The following is a 19,772-nucleotide window of genomic DNA, read 5'->3' on the forward strand; positions in this document are numbered from 1 at the left end:
AGCACTAGTATCTTCCTGGCATGCGCGGGTTAGAGAGCAAACACGCCATTTTATTACCAAGCACAACCCGGCTGCAGTTTTTTCAAATTTTCTATTGGCCAAACAAAATGAGATATGCAGCTAGATCCACAAATAACTTATATGTGTTTCGGACACCCCTGCACCTATATAATTATCCAAAGTAATAGTGGATCAAACAACCCCTACCACTACATTCGCAGGGTCGGCGAAAAAATGTTGATCCATGACCGCAGCAGTCTGATGATGCTCACTGGAACCACGGAATCGTCGAGACCCATGTTAGCCCGATACAGTATTGGGTATAGATATGAAGGAAGTGACCAAGCCAAGAAACTCCCCACCCAGACAAATCCAATGGCGCGTTCTGCTAGCGAGGCCTGTTGATTGCGGCCAACCCCTCGTAGAGCGCAATAAGAGTTGATTACCAGGTCCTCTACAAGAACGCCGAATGCCTGAGTGCAAAAGAATTGCATGGCCCCGGAGCTAGAGATGGATATCCCCGCCGATATATCAATTAGAAGGTGCATAAAAGCCGAGGTTGTAAAGACCATTAGGACCTGTGTATATCGAGACCACAATGTCCTTGGCGGCAGGCGAAGAACATCCTGAGTCAGAAATCTAGCAATTGCACGGAATTTGTGAGTATTGGACTGATGCCAGACGCGACTAAATATGGAGTCAGTAGATCTGCGACATTCCAATTTGCAATAGGTGACATCGATTACCTCCATAGCCGTCGCAGGCTATAAGCATCCCATAGCGAACCGTAGAAGGGAGGCCAGTCTCGTGGATCACTGGATTTGGAAAGCACACTGACAAACGCAAACAAATGGTAAAATCCCCCCTGGCTGCATAGAAGGCCTATCCCAGCCGCTATAGTAGAAAAGATGCGAATTACGACCTCCTCCACCGTAATTTCAGGAAGACGCCGAAGGAATGGCACCCGTGACCCGACTAGAAAGCGTGATCCGAGCTCTGGATCCGCCGCCGACCCAAGGATATCGAGACCTAGGTAACTGAGGAGCACAAGTCTAGCTGTTTGGCGAAGGAAAACGTCTCGACCCTGATCGCGTGAGGCCGGAATGTTGCGCACTTGCTCAGAGGTCCCGATGCATCGCGCGTTGAAGGCCGCCCAGATGCCAAAACGCAGACGGTCTACCCAGGAAGTCCTTCGTGATACCGCACGCGACGAGTCGACCGGAAAGGACCCAGAATATGGAAATTGCCATTTTGTCAGCAGGGCGATATCGATAAATTGAAACAAGAGCATCACTGAGTAGCCACCTGCGAGGCTAGCCCATGGAGTACGAACAAAATATGTTAGCGCAGTTGAGAGGCATTGGCCAGTGCAGAGACCGACGATTACTAGGGCTCCAGGTCGTAAAGTCGACTGAGCTGGGGTAAATCCGATGGTGGTGACCACCACGATGGTTTGCAGGGCAATTGAGGAGATCGGATTGAGAGACATTCTGGCACGACGATGAATAGGGAGGAGTGGGATGTAGCAAACTTTTTGCCGGGCAGAGAAAGGGGGAACTAAGTAGGACTAACAAAAGAGAGCAACGGTCTTCTTTGTCTCACTGACTCGCATGAAGCATTCGCGTATATCGAATCCCTGCATTTAGTTGGGGATGTAAGATGTTGTTTTATGTATTCCGATGTATTCATATTACACCACCCGTACTGGAGACTTGCCATACATACGACTTACATACAGTACCAAGGTACATGTACATGGACTGCCTTCCCATTAACACCACCCGTCTTATTGCGTGTACCCCTGGCTGGATGCACCAGGATTAAACAGATGGGCGGATTTTGAAAATTTTGCCGAGGAGGTATATTCGGGCCCTCGTTCCCCCTTGGTAGATGTGTGTGCTGCGGTTTTTCACTTTGTCACAGACAGTTTCACGCAATGTCGGGTAAATCTATCGACGAGGTCACATTTATGGTATGTACATATATGTCTTGCAATCATGTCACTACTAGTGTACGAGCGCGCATGCCAGCTAATCACCACTCATAGGCCGTGATCTGGGTCTGTCAGACCATGACCTTTTCCTTTGTCTTTGTCCGGCTTGCTTTCCAATATTGTATTGATCGCCATTGGCATATCAATGATATGTTAATACTAGTGGGTTGGCTGCTATCCCTAGGCAATGGGATTGTCTGGTCTACTGTCTATAAGCAGATGTTCCAAGTGCTTCTTCTTAGCCCAGGTGCTACCGATCTTTCGAGTATACCGGCTAATATCGGGTGGATCGAGCAACGGTATCTTCGAGGCCAGCTGGCCAGCTATCTGCTTTCCTATACCAGTTTATGGTTTATTAAATTGTCCTTTATTTTTTTCTTTCGAAAGCTAGGAAATCGGTACCGTGCGCAGCGTATCCTTTGGTGGGTGGTTTTGGTCCTTGTTATTGCCTGCTATGGGGTGACACTGGGTGTCTTGGATTATGCGTGTGAGCTGAGTTCGCTGGAGGATAGTATCGGTCAGTATCTCCCGGCGCTTTTGCGCCTTCCCGGTTACTAATAGTGGTCAATAGAGCTTTGTACAAGTGCACATTCAATCTGGTACGAACGCGTTAGTCTAAAGATAGCTACGAGCATGGATATCGTGTCGGATGCAGCTAGTACGAGTTTCCCTGCTCCTGGATCATTGAGATTATGTCTTTGGCTGACATTGGCTAACTAAATCACACCCAGTCATTGTTCTTTCCGGCAATGTTATGTGGAAAGTTCAGATAAACTGGTCAAAGAAACTGGCATTAATCGGGGTTAGCTTCTTGACAGGGTTCATTATCGTCATTGCGTTGGTGCGGCTGTTACTCAGTGTCTCAGGAGAGGGTATCCTAAACCCAGCATGGCTTGTCCTGTGGAATGCGGTTGAGATCTGCGTCGGTAAGTGATGCTCTTATAAAATATCTAAAGAAGAATTATCTGATTGTGAGGACAGCGGTTATCGTTGCCTGTCTGGCATCTTTCTGGACTTTCTATATCAAGTTCAAGCGGCCATCATGCGATCCCAATAAGCGGAGGCATCGCTTTCCGAATGGCAATTACGCCTCCCTCGAAACACCGATCTTACTCGAGGAGGGTATAAGTGAGAGCAACAAGGGTAAGAGGTCTACTAATGAGGTCTATCGAAGGCAGAGCCCGACGTAGTGACCACCTCCCTGATACTGTGCCCAAGGTGGATAGCCCAGGTCTTTGATTTACCGGGGTGCGATTTTGGTAAATATCAATCAGAGAATGGCTGCTTCTCCCGTTGAATCCAACGGCCTACCTACCAATCCAAGCAGATCATGAGTTATTGCATAACTTCCCAAGCTCAACAACGTATACTCTATAACCAAGTTCTATAGTGCGCATGTTTAATGCCTCGGAGTTTCTTGGGTTGCTTTTTACAATGATCTAGTCTTTTATGTGATACAGCTATTCTTACATCGGGAATGAGCAGTACTTCGCGAAGTATCGAAATGCTGGGTAGTGGGTTATGATCTTTCGTATAGAGAGAGCCTTTTTATATAGCTAGAAGGTGACTATCCTCTATTATGTATCATGTTTCTACATGTTGTAACTGTATAAATATATATAAAACCACTCTTATACAAGAAACAAAGGGATATATTACTAGTGGGGGGATTCCCTCTAATATTTAATTTGACCTATAGCCGCACATGGTTAAATTGTACTAGATTTATAATAACTGTATAAGATAGACTACGTTATTCTAACACTCCTATCAGTTAATCTAGTATCTAGTATGTTTTCCGAAACTTGTTGCTGCGACCTCATACTTATAATGAGGGTAGTAAAGGGTATTCCAATGTTCTACTGCATATATTGAATACCAGATGAGTTGTAAAAGAACTGGTTATCTCTAGAAGCGCCTCCAGTTACTTAACAAGTAGAGAAAGTTGAATATAACTATCGGGCTGAACAGCGGGAAACTATATAGTAAAAAGTATGACATATCACGAATGGTTTTGATCAACCGCGTTAGCATTCCAGCGCCAAAGGAATTAACTTCGTAGGTTACTAAAGGCCATGCTATACTCAGCGCATGCCTCTATAACCATATTCTCAAACACCTGTCTCGACCATGTGGATCGTGAGCAGAAGGATATGTGATGTCACACCACACTCTACTTAGTCAGATACTCCAATATTGCACCTTTTTTGATCTTGGCTAGACTTCACGCGCTCCTCGACTAGGAAGTTTGGTGGATTTATAACTTACAATATCTTTGCTGCAGTGTAGGAATCTGATGGCGCTGTTCTAGTATGGGCTGGCCTTCGATGGGCTTTTTTGCTTAAATGGTAATACGGCGGGCAGGGTTCAGAAAAAATACTGACGCTTCACGTAATATTTTGAATTCTAATACCCTCAGAGCTGTAAATACCGTGAGCGTGACCTGGAAAGAAGAAAAAAGACAAAGACATACAACAGGAGGGATTCGCTGGTGGTCACCCACCCAACTACTAACCTCCCGGCGTGTGGCTTAAGTACGGCTGAGCGGACGGGAAGCCCTGTTCTCCACACCCTATGGTCGTATGTACCTGTTCTTTAATTTCAGAGGATTATATAGCGCAAAGACCATCCGCGTATGGATGTAAAAATATGCAAGTAGCAGCTTATTTTTATACCTATTAAATGGCCTTGCACAGGTGTTCTTCTGATCACCGCTTTTTCCTTTTACTTCAGTAAACAATCAATCCTTCATATCACATATTCAGGGCGCTGTTGGCAGAAAGAATCTGCGGCGAAACTCGATCTTCTGATCTAGACTTGGATCTGTCTAGCGTTCTTGCTGTTGTCTGTCCTCAATTTCTCTCCCTTTTGGTACGAGAAAAGCAAACTGCTCGAAGTCGAACCAAAATTCAATGGTGCGTTTCCGTGCCCCCCGTCATCCACGGATGCTCTTTTTCCCTCGCTCTAAACTGCCTAAAACAAATGTTAAGAGCAAACGCCACATATCACGGTATCTAGCAGATCAAGACTGATAGTGGCCACTGCTAGGAGTTGTTGATAGGCCAGGTTCAGGTTTTTCATCTAGAACCCGCCCCAAACTCAGCTCTAGAATAGGCTTTTTATATAATATTCTATATCTACTTTGAATCTATAAAAATATAAATTAACGTAACCCATAGGTTCTTAAATAAAAAAATCTGTATTAGACCCCATATTATATTGGGTATAGCTTTCATGAATTAATTTGATTATAATTAGATTAAATTTTTTCAATCTAATTGAATCTAATTTATTTATATATATAATTTGACACAATAACTCGAGTACATCAGCAGAGCCAACCGCCATCAACATTATAAACGGTGCCCGTCACAAAAGATGCCTCGTCGCTCAACAAATGCACAATCACAGTAGCTATCTCACTAGCCTCAGCCCTTCGTTTTTGCACCGTTGCTTGCAGGCCGCGTTTCACATCCTCAGGGTTCTCTCCCTGAGACATGGGAGTGTTTACAGAGCCTTGAGGTCGAGTTAGCATTAATCGTTATCAGCCAGCAACAACGGCAGAGATGATGTAGTTCTCACCTGGCGCAACACAATTAACTCTTATATGCTGATTCTCCTTCGCTGCCGTTCTCGTCAACCCGATCACAGCTGCTTTACTGGCACAGTACGGAGCAACCGCAGGCGAGCCCATCTGGCCAAATGCGCTAGCCGCAGAAACCTATGGTTTGATTATCAGCAAATGCCCTTTATCTATTTTAAATCCTCCAAACAGGCTTACAATGCTACCACCAGCTGTCATTACCTTCAACTGGGCCCTCAAGCAGAAAAAGACACCTCGCGTATTCACAGCAAAGTTGAAGTCCCAAGTCTCATCGGTTTCTTCTGTAATCGGCTTGGCAGGTGTGATGACTCCAGCCATATTAACTGCACCATCAAGCTTGCCCAACTTTTCGACCGTAGATTTGATCCATGAGTCAACTGACTGGCTGCTACGTACATCGACCACGGTGTACATATGCTTATCGCTTCCGCTTAATGACTCGGTAGCCGCCTTGACCGCAGTTTCGTTGATATCGGCGAGTGAGATAATTGCTCCACGAGATGCAAGCAGCTTTGCTGTCGCAAGCCCCATCCCGGAGGCTGCGCCGGTTATAGCGATCTGGTGCGAGCGGCGTCAACTGGACATGCCGTAATCGGTGGATAGCATTATTACTTACCACCTTGTTTTCGAAAGATGCCATATTAATTTAAGCAAAATACAATGACGAAAGCTGTGCCTAGTAGAAAAGTGGATGTTCAAAGGTAAACTACTATTCGGTTCATCTACGGCCTTATCCATGGTAATTTATTACACATACCCCTCCCTGAGAATTCTGCATGGTGGGGTTACACTATCAGCTGGGAAATCAACCCAGGCGTAGGTTTCCCTTTGTTTTTAGAGCAGTTTCAGCTTATCTAGGATGTTCATGGTTGGTGTTGCTATCTCGGAAAGTCTAAGGTGGTCATGTGGGTCTAGACTTTGGCCCTAACGCGCAATAACCTTCTTAATCTTCAAGCTTCTCCACATGGCCTATCATCTCCCCCGCATGCAAGACACGACATGATATACCCAGTCATTCACTGAACATTAGGAAGTTGACCTCGATTGAACACCTTCCACCCTAAGAATGGCCACCTTAACGGACGAGCAAAGCACACAATCCCACCCCACCCGCACTCGGTCATTCGGGGGTTGCACTACGGTAACAATTGCCTTCCCGAGGACTGGCCATGCTCTGTTCGCTAATTGCGCTGTGCAGTGTCGAAGCCGACATGTGAAATGCGACGAAGGCCGCCCAACATGCGCCATGTGTCGGTATTTCGGGTTCGTTTGTGCGGGCTACGAGAAGGGGATCTTTTTCGACTTTGAGAATTCGACGGACGAAAGACGATTCCGTCGGCCCTTGCTGACAGAGGCGGAACGAGAGCAGATGAGCCAATGGCTCGTTTCAAGCGTCCCACCGGAGTCTGCACTACAACTACTGACTCGTATTGATGATCTGTGTGAGAAGGCGCCGCCTTGTCGTGACCTTCAGGTGGATTGTGGGCCTTTTGGGGCGTTCAGATTGAGTCAATTGCCCTCTGCTCCTTCTCCGGATATGGTTCCAGAAGAATCATCGGATCCATCTACCAGTAGCCCTCCAGAAGACGTGGTTAGATTCGACGACGATTTCACGGTTCCTTCGGATCCCCCATTGACGCCCCGTACTCAAAGAATAATTGAGGCTATATTTGGCCCGTCTGAACAGGCACCCAGCACGACATCCCCGGATAGTGGAGACATGGAGATGGATCTTTGTCGCATTGAAGCAGTTCTCAATGATGCACCTCTCTCTAACTTTCAAGAGTTTCCTATGACATCCATGACGGAAGAGCAACAATTCCCTCAGTACCTGCAGAGTGCTGATCTAACTCAAATACCTCCACCGAACCCCTCTTTCTCTTTGGCGACTACCAGCAAAGCAGTCCCTCAAGATGTGATGCTCTTACTAAAACACTACACAACAACAGTGATCAGCCTAATGACTCCTGTCCGACACGCAAAAACACCCTGGCACATCCTATTCATACCCCATGCCAAGACCTGTCTAGCAGCCCTCACGCTAGGAGAAGATCTCGACAACGCCAGCCTAACAGCATTCTACGGTACACTGGCAATCAGTGCCTTCAGCCTTGGCGGCCTCTCCCAGTCTCAAATGTGGCTAGTCCAAGGAAACGCATACAGACAGCAGGCGCTAAAACATGCCAGACTAATGTTGAGGACGGCATACGACGTTCCAAAGGTAGCCAAATACAAATTCATGATGATCGCACTTCTCACCATGGTCTACGTATCGATGTTCTCTGTCGACCGCGACCAAACAGAATATTTCTTCTTGGAAACAGAAAGACTTATAAGGTTACGAGGTCTAAAACGAAAGAAATCCAGGAAGGTCCGTCTTCTCCATCACTGTTATGCCTTCGAGCGTTTCTTCTATGAAAGTACCTTCACCGGCGGTATGAACTCAAGACAACGCCATTATTTCCGCCGCTCCATTGAATCAAGTGGACTGGCTCAATACAGTCGAGACGACCTTTCCTTCCGGCTCCGCGGATGGGAGAATCTCGATCAAGAGATGATGGAAGTGAAGAGTCAAGAAGACGGCGAGAATGACTTACATCTCGAACGACCCGGTATCTTCTCAGCAACGCTCTACCCCGAGATCTTCGGCGTCCCGGAGCCATGGGTCCAGCTGCTATCACTGGTGATTCGACTTGGGAGGGAAAAGGATATCGCAGAGAGCCATGACCTGCCGAACCCCCTGACATTGAAAGACTTTTCGAGTCGAGCGAAGGCAATCGAGAGGCGGATCAATAACCTCGAACGACCAAGCCAAGCCCAGCTTGATGAGCATTTGAACAATATGCTCGATGCAATGTACCACGCGCTGTCTATCTACTTCTACCGAAGGGTATATGATATGGAAGCATCGATGCTCCAGCAGAAGGTGATTGCCGTACGGGACTGTCTGTGGCAGTGTGCAGATCCTACTGTGTTGCATGCCTCTGCGGGGTTTATTTGGGCTGCTTTTATTGCTGCGTGTGAGGCTGACGATGGGGAGCTGCAGATGTCGTTTTCGAAATGGTTTAAGGACTCCGCCCAGCGTAGTGGATTATCCTCGTTCCGGGAGACACTGGCTAGGATTGAGAGGATCTGGAGGGAGAAACGTTGTGGGAATGGGATAAGTGCAACATGGCTTAATTTAATGAGAATGGATGCTTCTTTTACGGTAGGGTAGCAGACAGGAGGTCATAACAATAGTCAATCAAAGCTTATAACATTCGAATATTTTAACATCCACACATAACTCCACCAAACATAGCATGATATACCTAACGCTGCGTATATCCGCCATCAACAAAAAGCGCTGTGCCCGTAACAAACGAACTCCTCCCCCCAGAAAGATATACCACGCCATCCGCAATCTCCCTCGGCTCTCCCATGCGCTGCATCGGCACAGCAGTCGCCACCCTCTCCTGCATGGCCTGCAAAACCAACGGCGACTTCGTCGTCATCGGCGTTTCCGTATACCCGGGACAAATGGCATTAACCCTCAACCCATCCTTCGCATAATCCTCCGACGCCGTCCTCGTCAACCCAATAACAGCATGCTTTGTCGCCGTATAAGCAGTCGACAATGGAATGCCCGCGACACCCTGAATCGACGAGAAATTCACAATCGACCCCCTCTGTAACGGCCGTCCATCAATACTCGACCGGATCGGTTCCTGGGTCAACATGATCCGAGCCGCAGCCCGCAGAACGAAGAAAGTTCCCGTAAGATTGATGTCGACAATGCGTTGCCAATCGGACGTTTCGACGAAGGCCGCGCCGCCTTGATGCTTCATTGCTATTCCGGCTGCGTTGACTACATAGTCCAGTCGGCCGAAGGTTTGCGCTGCGCTTTGGATGACTTCATTTACCCGGTTTTCGTCGGTAACGTTGACCGGGTAGATTTCTACGCGACAGCGGGGTGTCTTATCCGGGCTGAGCTGGGAGTTGATTTCGGCTTGCACAGTTTCTAGGGCTGTTTTGTCGAGGTCGAGGAGGGCGATGCCGCTTGCGCCGTCGCGCGCGAATGTGTGGGCGCAGGCGCGGCCGATGCCGGATGCTGCGCCTGTTATTAGGGCTATTCCGGGGACGTCCATTGTGAGGGTTTCAGTATAGAAGTGTGAGATTGGTGTTTTGGCTGCTATGTCAAGGAGCTGGAGGTTGTTTTTAGGTATTATAGTGAGTGGTTTATGCAAATGACGGCGCATATAAATGAAGGTAAAATATCCCTCGTCTGCGGGGTTAAAGGAAATACCTTCCTCATGATTCAAGATCTTGAGCCACTATTTCCCTACAATATCACTATCAGCATATACTTTCCAAAATTGATTTCATGGTATCTGTTGCGGGGTGATCTACATGGGTATGTACCAAACTTAATTGATCGACTCCGCTGATACGAGTTCCGAGTTTTCGGAAGGCTTCCCCTGCGTTGACTTGCCTATCTGGATGCCAAGTAATGCGGGGTTCGCCCTTCCTCAGTTTGACAACGATCATGTTGCATTTTCTTCTCATCAATACTACGTCAGTGCATATTGCAGGCTGCGGGGAGATGATGCATGGTACGTATTATAAATATAAAAAAACAAATGGTGAGCAGAGAGAGAGACAGTAGCCCTAGTTATAGTACATGCTTGTAGTGGAGTTTAGATGTAAGGGATTATACCCCTTGATGGCGATATCAATATGGGTTGCACCAACATATGCTCACTTTAGTCGAAGAAATGGATGCTCGAGCAATTCTCGTGCCGTCTTTCTCTCCTCCGGGTGCCAAGCAAGCATTAACCTCACGAAGGACAGGAAGTTTTCCCTTTCCTTCTTTTCTAGAGAGGGGAGTGTATCGTCAAGATTCCTATCTGGAACCAGGTTGTTATATAAGAACTTTCCTGTCAGCTTGTTAGCAAGGTCTGTAGGCTGGCTTCATTCAGGCAATCCAAATACCATCACTATCAAAGAATGGACCCCCAAAGAATTGATTAGAACTATCGTAGACACTATCATCCACCGTTGCCATAGGTTGAGGCCATTCATACTCGAGCAACGAGCGATATCTTGCGATCACCTCTTGGGGCGGTGGGCCGAGCAAGGCTATCATCTCGGCAAGATGCGCTTTTGCCTGATATTGGCCTTCTTCATCATAGACTTGGCTGAATAGTTCCTTGCCCTCAATCAGATCCCATAGCTAAGATTGTACTAGCCATATAACAAATCACAATAGGGTGCAAGCGCACAATAGCACCCAAGTTCCATATGTCCGTGCTCATCCTCCAACCACAACCAAGGACTATATCTGGGGCACGATAGTGGTCTGGCTGAATAGGATATATACCCCAATCGTCATCACAATCGAGTCTTGCACAATGTCCAAAATCAGCGATCTTTGGTATAATATTTCTTAGTTGTCTCAGGGGCCCAAAGTCATTGTGACGACGATATACCGGTCGGCCTATGGAGTCTATCTTGTATTCCATTGGTTGATCAAAATGGTCGTTCATAAAGTCGCCCATCACTGCTGGGTCTTCGAATGAGACCATGATATTCTCAAGATTTAGATCTACATGACATGTTGTGAGCTTGGCATCATGGCCATGAATCGACCACCAGAGAACTACGTACCGGTATGTACTGTCTTGCATTCTGTATGAAGGTAATCGATACCCACAAGAAGAATGCGAATATAGGCCTTGAGAAGTGGAAGAGGGATCATCCCATCGTTGAAACGTCTCCGAAAAAGCCAAAGAGGCTCCCTCATGGGCTCATATGCGAGGCAAACTTGTCGTCCTTCCGGACCAGTAATTTCAAAGCACTCTGAGGATGTTCGGAGAACCGCAAGTCCACGATGGGATGAGTCTTTTCCAGCAATATACTGCTCAATTGCGCATTCATTGTCAGCTATATGCGAGTTCGTATTAGCTATCTTCAGTGCTACAACGCCTTCTGGCTCGTCTTCATTGCTAAAAAGCAGTTTTAGCAGCTATCGCTTTTATATCGGGAATAGGAGCGACAATACCTCCGCATATCACGAACAAACCATACAGTAGAGGTGGTACCCCAGCCAACTTTGACAAGGATTTGATAGCGATCGGCGAGTACCTCACCAGGCTTGGCGGGGTAAAAGTCCTTGGATTTATATACCCTGCACGTATTTCCTCATCCAAAGGCTCACTCTGGGGTAAAAGAGGCCCAGGATGGGGGATTGGAAAAGGCTTCTTGCGAAGTGAGGAAAGGGAACGTGTCAGTGAACGTCTCATGGCGTTCATTTTACGTGGCGTTTCAACGCGGTTTATCGTGAAAAAAGAGACGTATGACGTTCATGCAAAGGTAATATACTTTAAGTACTCAATCTAAAGCTAAAGATAACAAAAGCTACAGTGAGGTAGCGATTCAGAATGTAAGGGTGGTGTAGACAACGACAACAAGGAAGCTTGGCGGGTGCAAAACAGCGGCCCCAATGTCTAAAGCGGCGACCCTCGTTGTTAGCGCTTTGAACAACCAAGCAATCGAACATCATCTGAAATGCACTTCATATTTTGCTACCGGTATCTTTTATAATCGTCCAGAAGCCTTTCTAGGCGTATTGATTGGTCTTGGTAGTATATCGATCCCGAATCTAAGCACAGCCGCTATTTATGGAGCTCATGCTAGCGCCTCGAAGTGTCTAACTGTCTAGACAGGGCTTGCCTTTCGATACAGAATTTATGGCAACATTTCCATAGCGACGGCCTCCGAGCACTCTAGGCTGAAACATTATAAGGGCAAGAAAACCAAACATGGGAACATAACATAACATAAATTTGAAATTTAAACCAAAAATAGGAGGAAGTCGGCTGCGTGATACTGGACTCTACAGCTTTACACCCAAGCTCTGCTGAATCAATAAAAACCTTCATCATGATTCATGACGCGTGTAGTGTTGGTATGAAAAGCTTGAGAGCTCGTTGAATTCGCTACTGAGTACGATGGGCCGGTCCACAACAACGATCTCTGTTCTTTTTCTTTCCAACTCACTTACCATTTCATTAACCGCTTTCGTTATTAGATTTTTCTAGAGTACTCTCTTGGAGTCCTTGGCTCTTGTACAGTATTACGCCTCATTCGAGGATTGAATATTCAGCACAGCCATCGCACACTTGAGTCACGTCTTCTAGGTTGGGATTGTAGTTCAGAAAACCAGTATTAATTATCACAACAAAAAGTCCCCAACCTGCGGCGCGGCTGTGTTGGTCAATACTCGAATACCACGTGGTGGCCTAAGATTGGGTATTATAGAAGCCAAGAATCTCACAGCCACCATGTCGAGATAGCTCTGGTACTCACAGGACAACTAACATTTTTATTACTTTTCCTATAATACGCTTTTGAGTCAGGAAATGACCTTTGTGAGTACATAATCTCGCCTCGAGCACTTCCCGCACTGGAAAACCGACAATACCCCATATTTTCCGATTGTTTTATGAGTTATCTTACCTAGCTAAAGGTGTGCTGGAAGTCACAGTTTAAACAATTTGGATCGACTATTTGTGGTTCATAGATCCAGACCTCTCAGAAGCTCTTCGCTACCTTATCGTACGTTTTAGTATTGCTCTTCAGCCCAGCATGCCCACCGATAACCAGGACTATATGATTGAAATCGCTTCGAGCGATATGCCTGAGTCATCGGTTCCCAGAATCCTCACTATCGAAGAGCTTCTTCTGGAGTTGTCTGCAGAAGAGCAGGATAGGATCCGCCTCTTTATCCGAAGGGCCGACGGTACAACTGATGAGGCGATCGGCCGGATAGTAGATGGCATTCATGGAAGGTTCAAGCTTTTGAATGATAGAAAGAAGTCTGTTGGGTATCAAGGTATTGTGTACAGGATTCCCAAATGGATAAGCTTCTTTGGACCATTCGGAGAGGCTGCCACAGCTGCTTTTCCACTCTATGCTGGCTTTCCATGGGCTCTGATTAGAATAGTCACGGAGGTAAGTACTGCAAACCCGGGGAGTCTGTGATCACTTGCTTAATATCGTCTCAAGGTTATTATGATGAATAGAAATATGGTGGAGACTCTACGGGATACATTTTATCGATGCAGGGAGAGTTTAGCACATCTCCCAGACATGCGACCATCTCAAATCCATTACAATAATGGGAGCGTTTCAAAATTGAATAGCCTTCATAGAGGCATCTTGCGATTTCTTTCCCAGGTCATATTACTATGCGGCGCAGACACAACCAAACGATATTACTATGCCAATTTTCCTCCTGCTATGCTCAGGGATTTGTGGGAAGAAACCGAAACGTTACTCAATCAAATTATAGCTCAGAGCCATAAGGACTGCGAAAAGGACCAACACAGTCGCAAAGAGGCCAGGAAAATGATCAAATTCATTTCAAACTACAATCATGAGGACGAATTTCAGCGTCTGAAGGACACAATATTAGTGTCAACCGGAGGATGGGTCTTCCAGCACTGCCAGTTCCATCAGTGGGCATTTTCAAAGGACAGTCCGATTCTCTGGATTCATGGAAGAGGTATTATCACCAGCGTATCCATGAGACATACAAGCGGACAGTTAGCTAACTAGAGAGATGTATAGTGGGTGCTGGTAAATCTGTACTGACATGTCAAATAGTTGATGGAATTTCGAGTTCAAAACCGGATAGCACGATTTTATACCTCTTCTTGGGAAGTACCCATGCTGTCTGGGAATTGGAATGGGTCATTCGAAGCCTCATCAAGCAACTTGCTATACTTGATGAGACGTCTGTTCCCAGTGAGTTGATGGAGACGCTCCAACGCAACCAAGCAAATGGGAACCACTCAGCAAGAATCGGTACCACTGACTGCGCGAAGTACTTGACAAAGATGATGCTGCTACAACAAAGTCCATTCCTATTCATCGATGGATTGGATGAATTGAGGTTGTGCTTACAGAATGAGATTCTAGAGTTGTTGCAACGTTTGGTGCATGACTGCAAGCAACTCAAAGTGATGATATCGAGCAACAAGACCCAGCAGATCAAGGCCGACCTGAAAGATTACCCATACATCGATTTAGATGCTGTTGATAGGAGTGATGATGAAAGGGCTGTAATCCAGGCCATTTTTGCACAACGAAGCAGGCTTTTGACACATCCAATATCAAAGGAGGACGAGAATCTCTTTATTAATAAGATAACAGACAAGGGCTATGGACAGTAAGTTTTGGAATCTGCTATTCGACGAGCTAATATTGACAAGAGGTTGAAGGATCCTACTAGTCTGTCTTTTGGCCAGAGGAATCTTGGACTGCGACTTACAGTCCCAGAGACTGGAATATATCTCAAGACTTCCGGAAGGATTGACAGAGAGGTATGACGACATCATGTATTACATCGAGAAACGCCACGCTTGGGAACACGCACGCAAAGCTTTTATGTTTATGTTAGCCTCCTCGAAGCCGGTCACATCAAGTCTTCTGATTGCCGCAATTGCGCAAGATGTAAATACAACAAACATCCAGCTCCCTCCTCGTGACTTGAACGCGCAGTACATCAGTAACGCCTGTTCTCTTTTCGTCGATTATGACCAAAAAAGAGATACTTTCCAATTCTCCCACGGATCGGCTGGAGAGTATTTAAAAAATAGTTTTAGCACCGGAATGTGTAACTTGTACTTGGCAAAACAATCAATGATAGTTTTGAGTGACACAAGTTACTGCGAAAAGGCCTTAGACCCACAAAATGGGCTTATCGCTGTCAGACCACTCGTCATCCACTGTTTGTTCTCTTGGATGTTGTTCGTCAGGTCTTTGGGAAACAAGGCTACCTCTGATCCTCAAATACTAAGCCTCCTTCAGAGATTCTTTCTGCCCCGAAAATCAAGATCTGGATATACTCTCTGGCATGAGATGTGTAGGAAGACCGTTCATGAGGTTATGGATATAGGATCAGTATTTGAAGAACATTGGTGCTGGCTCTCTGATGTTCTCCGCTCCCAGTCTTCTCCGGTATTTTTGCTTGGTGCCTTTGGTCTGAGCTCGGTCATCGAAAAAATTGGTAAAAAGTCCAATTGGGAGTGGAATGAGGTGAACGACGACGGTGAAACATGCTTTAGTTTAGCAGTTAAATACCGTCATATTCATACCATTCGGACATTTCTGGACCGAGGTATGCCCGTGCGACCCTGTGACTTCTCCATGGTGCTCCGAGATAAAGATCACCACATGGACATTGCTCTTCTAATATGTAGAGCTCCGCATATTGCATTAGGGAAGCTGTTAAATACCGAAACCCTCATAGCTGCTGCGTGGAACTTTGCTTATCGGGGAAGAATACTACGGCAGTTAGTATGCCATTGGCCTCCTACTGTACCAATTGAGATAAGCAAGGAGTTAGTTTGGGCATTCGCGATTCATTATGATATCAAGTTCGATAAGTCAACGAAATACTTAGAAGCCCTTGTGAGGAACAACAAAATTCTAATTAATGAGGAGACATTGCCGATCATTGCGGCTGAATGGAGTTCGAGCATAATGGGTATAGTTCTTTCACGATCTCCCAAACTGGCTTCACGAATTTCTTCAAAGTTATTGTTCGCTGCTGTCAAAAATAATGCGGATGGGCTACGAATGCTAGAAGTTCTTCTAAGACATAGTCATAAAGTTATTCACATGACACTCGGACAGAAACTACTTACAAGAGCTACAAGGAATGAGCTTTGGGGCGATTCATTAGTTGAGCTTTTTCTTTGTGTCAACAAGAAGATTTGCGTCACTGGGATAGATCTGGTAACTGCATCGACGGTTGAAAAACACGAAAAAGCTTTGCTCACACTGCGAGCTCTTCTCAAAAAGTGCAATCACGATGTTATTACGCGACATGTTTTACAAAATATCATCAACAATACAAAGGACTGGAGTGACCAGTCAGTGGAATGCCTTGAAAAGATGATCTGGAAATCTAAGGGATTCAACTATAAAGGCGCGGAGCTCATTTGGGCTGACGTGGAGGGAAAGTCTGGACACACAGCATGTGAACAATTGCATGATATTCGAACTAAAAGGGGGGAATGCTTAAACACATCAAGCCTGCTTAAACGCTCGTATCGCATAGGCAAGTGCCGCGTATATATACCAAAGGTGCATATGTGAGAGTCCAAAGAGCCAGGTCGATCAATTACATATATTCGATACTAGTTAGAGAAGTACGAACGTACTGATGATGATCAATTAATAGTGAAGGTAACTCTGTATCAACAATCTCGGTTGATCACGAAAAACTAAATTGAGTACATATTCAAGTGTTTCTATATATTCCATCCTTCCACACTGTAGTAGAGTGACTACTATACTTGTCGTAGCGTTTTGGTATACTATATACTGTCTTGCGGATCACTTTGTATACTTTTCGTATACTACGTTGCGTAGATTCTTCGAGGGCTGGCTCCGGCCGCCTTAGCTCGTATAGGTAGTAAATAATATCATGACCAAACTATCCCTTCAGGTGCCTTATTGGTTATTGTTCCCTATCAATTCTACCATGCATGTCCGACTGGGATAAGGTGCGTCAGAGAAGGGTTACTCGTACAGGGTTTATGTATGTCACCTGAGCGAGACATGCACTTCTCCAGGGTGTGCAGAACTAGTAGCCAGATGGTGAAGCTAAGCAAGTCATGACCTGCTGACGGAAACTGATACACAATCATTGTTGCGGGGTGGCCGCAATGTCTAGCGTAGCCGAGAGATAAAGAGCCATCCCACCAACGTCATTACACTTGTATTTAGCATGATCTGAAGTGCTAGAGCTAAGCGATGTAGATACGTCTGATATCATCATATGCCGCTTGAACTGCTTGAGGCATGAATTATCGAAGAGTAAAATTGTCTTGGTATCTAAGAAATAAGCCCTTTAAATGGAACCACAAAAGAGCTTAACTAATGCCAAGTAAGCTTGAGATATATAATCCTACGGAGCAGTCGTAAACATCTCCCAAATTAGTCACGAATAAAGTTACATGTGTTCTCGGTAGCATTCGAATCTTAGATTAGGATCGGCACTTTTCATAGAAATTTTTTACGTTAAGAAATATCAGGAAACTAGGCACGCTACCTGGTGAACAAAAGTCCAGGAAGACTGTCAATGATTGATGGCAGCGGGGGCACGTGTCCGGGATATGACCAGGACGGACCCGCCCGTAGTTGGCTCGGATCATCCAATCACCGACGGAGCCTGAAGCAGCTGATTGCCTTCCATTTTGGGACCCGGCGGATGATCCCCCGCAGCCAGTGAGCGGTCATCCATTTACAACGTGCAGAACTGCCCTCTTCAAAGTTACATTGAGATTGTCATTTGCTTGGTAGAACGGGAAATTCCGACACTACTATCCATGAAGTCGTATGGGTCATGCAAGCAAGGCCTTGGACCGAGCCAATGCCCACCTATCCCCACTTTTGCAAATTTGAATCGCTCATATGTAAGGGTATCGATTCTTAATGCATATAAGTAGGGGACGGATCCGACTTCCTGTCTTCTTTCCTCTCCTCACTCCACTCCTGTAAGAGGAATTCGAGTATATCTTAATTGTATTATTCCTCCTTCTACCGAGGCAACAGGCATCATGCTTACCAGACAATCCCTCGTGGCCCTACTTGGGGGTCTATCTCTCGCCGCCGCTCAGACATCCTCCGAGCAGAACCCCTCACTAGAGGAGATCCAAGCTGCCCAGGCTACCGTTCTGCCTCATTCTCCCGTCTCTAATGTCAAGGGTCTTGCATTCAACCGTTTTGTGAACATCTGGTTAGAAAACACGGTATGTCCGTTCTTTTGCACAACCGAAAGTTTGCAAACACGTGCCCGAGAGTCGTTCTGACTGTAACTCTAGGACTATGAGTCTGCCGCGAAAGACCCTCATCTCTCTAAGCTGGCCGAGAAGGGTCTCCTTCTCACCAACTACTGGGCAATCACACATCCGTCGGAGCCCAACTACTGCGCTTCCGCTGGAGGTGACACCTTTGGTATGGACAATGATAACTTCAACCAAGTTCCTGCCAATGTGTCTACCATTGCCGATATGTTCGACGTGAAAAATATTGCCTGGGGCGAGTACCAGGAGCACATGCCGTATCCCGGCTACCAGGGAAAAAACTATTCCAATCAGGAAACGGGAGCGAACGACTACGTCCGGAAGCATAATCCCATGGTCTTCTACGACTCGGTTACCAAAGACGCCACCCGCCTGCGCCAGATCAAGAATTTCACCACCTTTTATGACGATCTGAAGCACGAGCGATTACCTCAATACAGTTTTGTCACCCCAAACATGACCAACGACGCCCATGACACCAACATTACCTTTGCTGGCTCTTGGACCTGGCGTTTCCTCTCCGAGCTTCTGGAGGATGAGTACTTCACCAAGGACACCCTCATCCTCTTGACCTTCGATGAGAATGATACTTATGAGATTGGCAACAAAGTCTACAGTTTCTTCGTTGGAGGCGCTGTCCCGGAGAACCTTCGGGGCAAGCAAGACGACACTTTCTACACTCACTACTCCATCATCGCCTCCCTTTCGGCCAACTGGGGTCTCCCATCGCTGGGTCGTTGGGATTGCGGAGCCAACCTGCTCAGCTGGTTGGCCGAGAAGACCGGCTACGTCAACTGGGAGGTTGAAACCGGCAATTTACTGCAGAACGAGACCCACCCCGGTCCGCTGTCTGCTGGAGAATACAACACTTTCTCCCCAGAGTGGCCAGTCCCATTGACTAAGGGAAGCTGCTCTGCCGGCCATGGAATTCTGCCCATTGTCCAGCAAACGTGGAAGAACCTGACTGCCACCTTTAACTATACCAGCCCTATCCCGTATGACTCTGTCAGTGGGAACAATGTCGGCGTCAAGTATAGCAGGACCTTGGTATATTACTCCTTCGCTAGCATTTTGGGCTTTCACTTGCTTCAGCGCTTTGCTAACTTTATTCTTATCAACAGAAGAACGGAAAGACTGAGTCCGGTATTACTGCGTAAATGCCTCCTGCCATGTTCAAATTGCATTTATCTGATGGATAGGGCATGTAAATATCTGATACCCTACATACCACTAATAGAAAATGTGGTTAATGATGCCCCAACTACTATGTTAATGAATGGGCGGTCCATCCACTGGACACGACTACCTAGTAAACTAA

General features: G+C 46.2%; 9 protein-coding genes across 9 annotated transcripts; 5 read left to right on the top strand and 4 right to left on the bottom strand.

Annotated features, from left to right (window-relative positions):
* Positions 1 to 209: 209 nt before the first annotated feature.
* Positions 210 to 1,489, bottom strand: BDV27DRAFT_143370 (wax synthase family protein; the record flags this gene model as incomplete). The annotated part of the gene is made up of 2 exons (XM_032070087.1): positions 210 to 687; positions 747 to 1,489. 2 exons carry the CDS (start codon positions 1,487 to 1,489, stop codon positions 210 to 212), a joined length of 1,221 nt encoding a protein of 406 aa, XP_031929826.1.
* A 447-nt stretch (positions 1,490 to 1,936) lies between these two features.
* Positions 1,937 to 4,011, top strand: BDV27DRAFT_170537 (uncharacterized protein; the record flags this gene model as incomplete). Its single annotated transcript, XM_032075326.1, has 6 exons — positions 1,937 to 1,972; positions 2,048 to 2,510; positions 2,565 to 2,651; positions 2,725 to 2,919; positions 2,975 to 3,136; positions 3,980 to 4,011. The coding sequence occupies 6 exons, from the start codon at positions 1,937 to 1,939 to the stop codon at positions 4,009 to 4,011; spliced, it is 975 nt and encodes a 324-aa protein (XP_031929827.1).
* A 1,310-nt stretch (positions 4,012 to 5,321) lies between these two features.
* BDV27DRAFT_170538 (SDR family NAD(P)-dependent oxidoreductase) lies at positions 5,322 to 6,266 on the bottom strand (the record flags this gene model as incomplete). Its single annotated transcript, XM_032075327.1, has 4 exons — positions 6,214 to 6,266; positions 5,775 to 6,155; positions 5,576 to 5,714; positions 5,322 to 5,509 (listed from the first exon to the last, which is right to left on the bottom strand). The coding sequence occupies exons 1-4, from the start codon at positions 6,235 to 6,237 to the stop codon at positions 5,322 to 5,324; spliced, it is 732 nt and encodes a 243-aa protein (XP_031929828.1). The 5' UTR covers positions 6,238 to 6,266.
* A 397-nt stretch (positions 6,267 to 6,663) lies between these two features.
* Positions 6,664 to 8,814, top strand: BDV27DRAFT_170540 (Zn(II)2Cys6 transcription factor; the record flags this gene model as incomplete). The annotated part of the gene is made up of 2 exons (XM_032075328.1): positions 6,664 to 6,738; positions 6,796 to 8,814. 2 exons carry the CDS (start codon positions 6,664 to 6,666, stop codon positions 8,812 to 8,814), a joined length of 2,094 nt encoding a protein of 697 aa, XP_031929829.1.
* A 79-nt stretch (positions 8,815 to 8,893) lies between these two features.
* BDV27DRAFT_170541 (SDR family NAD(P)-dependent oxidoreductase) lies at positions 8,894 to 10,124 on the bottom strand (the record flags this gene model as incomplete). Its single annotated transcript, XM_032075329.1, has 3 exons — positions 8,894 to 9,765; positions 9,883 to 9,901; positions 9,999 to 10,124. 3 exons carry the CDS (start codon positions 10,122 to 10,124, stop codon positions 8,909 to 8,911), a joined length of 1,002 nt encoding a protein of 333 aa, XP_031929830.1. The 3' UTR covers positions 8,894 to 8,908.
* A 210-nt stretch (positions 10,125 to 10,334) lies between these two features.
* BDV27DRAFT_170543 (CMGC protein kinase) lies at positions 10,335 to 11,887 on the bottom strand (the record flags this gene model as incomplete). Its single annotated transcript, XM_032075330.1, has 6 exons — positions 10,335 to 10,513; positions 10,569 to 10,809; positions 10,859 to 11,181; positions 11,244 to 11,581; positions 11,638 to 11,776; positions 11,860 to 11,887. The coding sequence occupies 6 exons, from the start codon at positions 11,885 to 11,887 to the stop codon at positions 10,335 to 10,337; spliced, it is 1,248 nt and encodes a 415-aa protein (XP_031929831.1).
* Positions 11,888 to 13,223: 1,336 nt separating this feature from the next.
* Positions 13,224 to 14,812, top strand: BDV27DRAFT_155642 (uncharacterized protein; the record flags this gene model as incomplete). The annotated part of the gene is made up of 3 exons (XM_032072180.1): positions 13,224 to 13,589; positions 13,644 to 14,142; positions 14,244 to 14,812. 3 exons carry the CDS (start codon positions 13,224 to 13,226, stop codon positions 14,810 to 14,812), a joined length of 1,434 nt encoding a protein of 477 aa, XP_031929832.1.
* Positions 14,782 to 16,872, top strand: BDV27DRAFT_124897 (uncharacterized protein). The gene is made up of 3 exons (XM_032066206.1): positions 14,782 to 14,808; positions 14,861 to 15,139; positions 15,188 to 16,872. Exons 2-3 carry the CDS (start codon positions 14,976 to 14,978, stop codon positions 16,740 to 16,742), a joined length of 1,719 nt encoding a protein of 572 aa, XP_031929833.1. The 5' UTR covers positions 14,782 to 14,808; positions 14,861 to 14,975; the 3' UTR covers positions 16,743 to 16,872.
* Positions 16,873 to 17,955: 1,083 nt separating this feature from the next.
* BDV27DRAFT_86557 (putative acid phosphatase) lies at positions 17,956 to 19,664 on the top strand. Its single transcript, XM_032077815.1, has 3 exons — positions 17,956 to 18,400; positions 18,473 to 19,501; positions 19,576 to 19,664. Exons 1-3 carry the CDS (start codon positions 18,209 to 18,211, stop codon positions 19,609 to 19,611), a joined length of 1,257 nt encoding a protein of 418 aa, XP_031929834.1. The 5' UTR covers positions 17,956 to 18,208; the 3' UTR covers positions 19,612 to 19,664.
* The last annotated feature ends 108 nt before the right edge of the window (positions 19,665 to 19,772 follow it).

Source organism: Aspergillus caelatus, assembly GCF_009193585.1.
Source record: "Aspergillus caelatus strain CBS 763.97 unplaced genomic scaffold BDV27scaffold_46, whole genome shotgun sequence".
Lineage (NCBI taxonomy): Eukaryota > Fungi > Ascomycota > Eurotiomycetes > Eurotiales > Aspergillaceae > Aspergillus > Aspergillus caelatus.

What these genes read in the sequence shown, in the direction of transcription:
- BDV27DRAFT_124897 (XM_032066206.1), top strand. Translation starts at nt 14,976, where the DNA reads ATGTATTACATCGAGAAACGCCACGCTTGGGAACACGCACGCAAAGCT. An exon ending in CCTCGTGACTTGAACGCGCA is followed by an intron (nt 15,140 to 15,187) that starts GTACATCAGTAA and finishes TGACCAAAAAAG; the next exon opens with AGATACTTTCCAATTCTCCC.
- BDV27DRAFT_86557 (XM_032077815.1), top strand. Translation starts at nt 18,209, where the DNA reads ATGCTTACCAGACAATCCCTCGTGGCCCTACTTGGGGGTCTATCTCTC. An exon ending in ACATCTGGTTAGAAAACACG is followed by an intron (nt 18,401 to 18,472) that starts GTATGTCCGTTC and finishes CTGTAACTCTAG; the next exon opens with GACTATGAGTCTGCCGCGAA. An exon ending in TCAAGTATAGCAGGACCTTG is followed by an intron (nt 19,502 to 19,575) that starts GTATATTACTCC and finishes TCTTATCAACAG; the next exon opens with AAGAACGGAAAGACTGAGTC.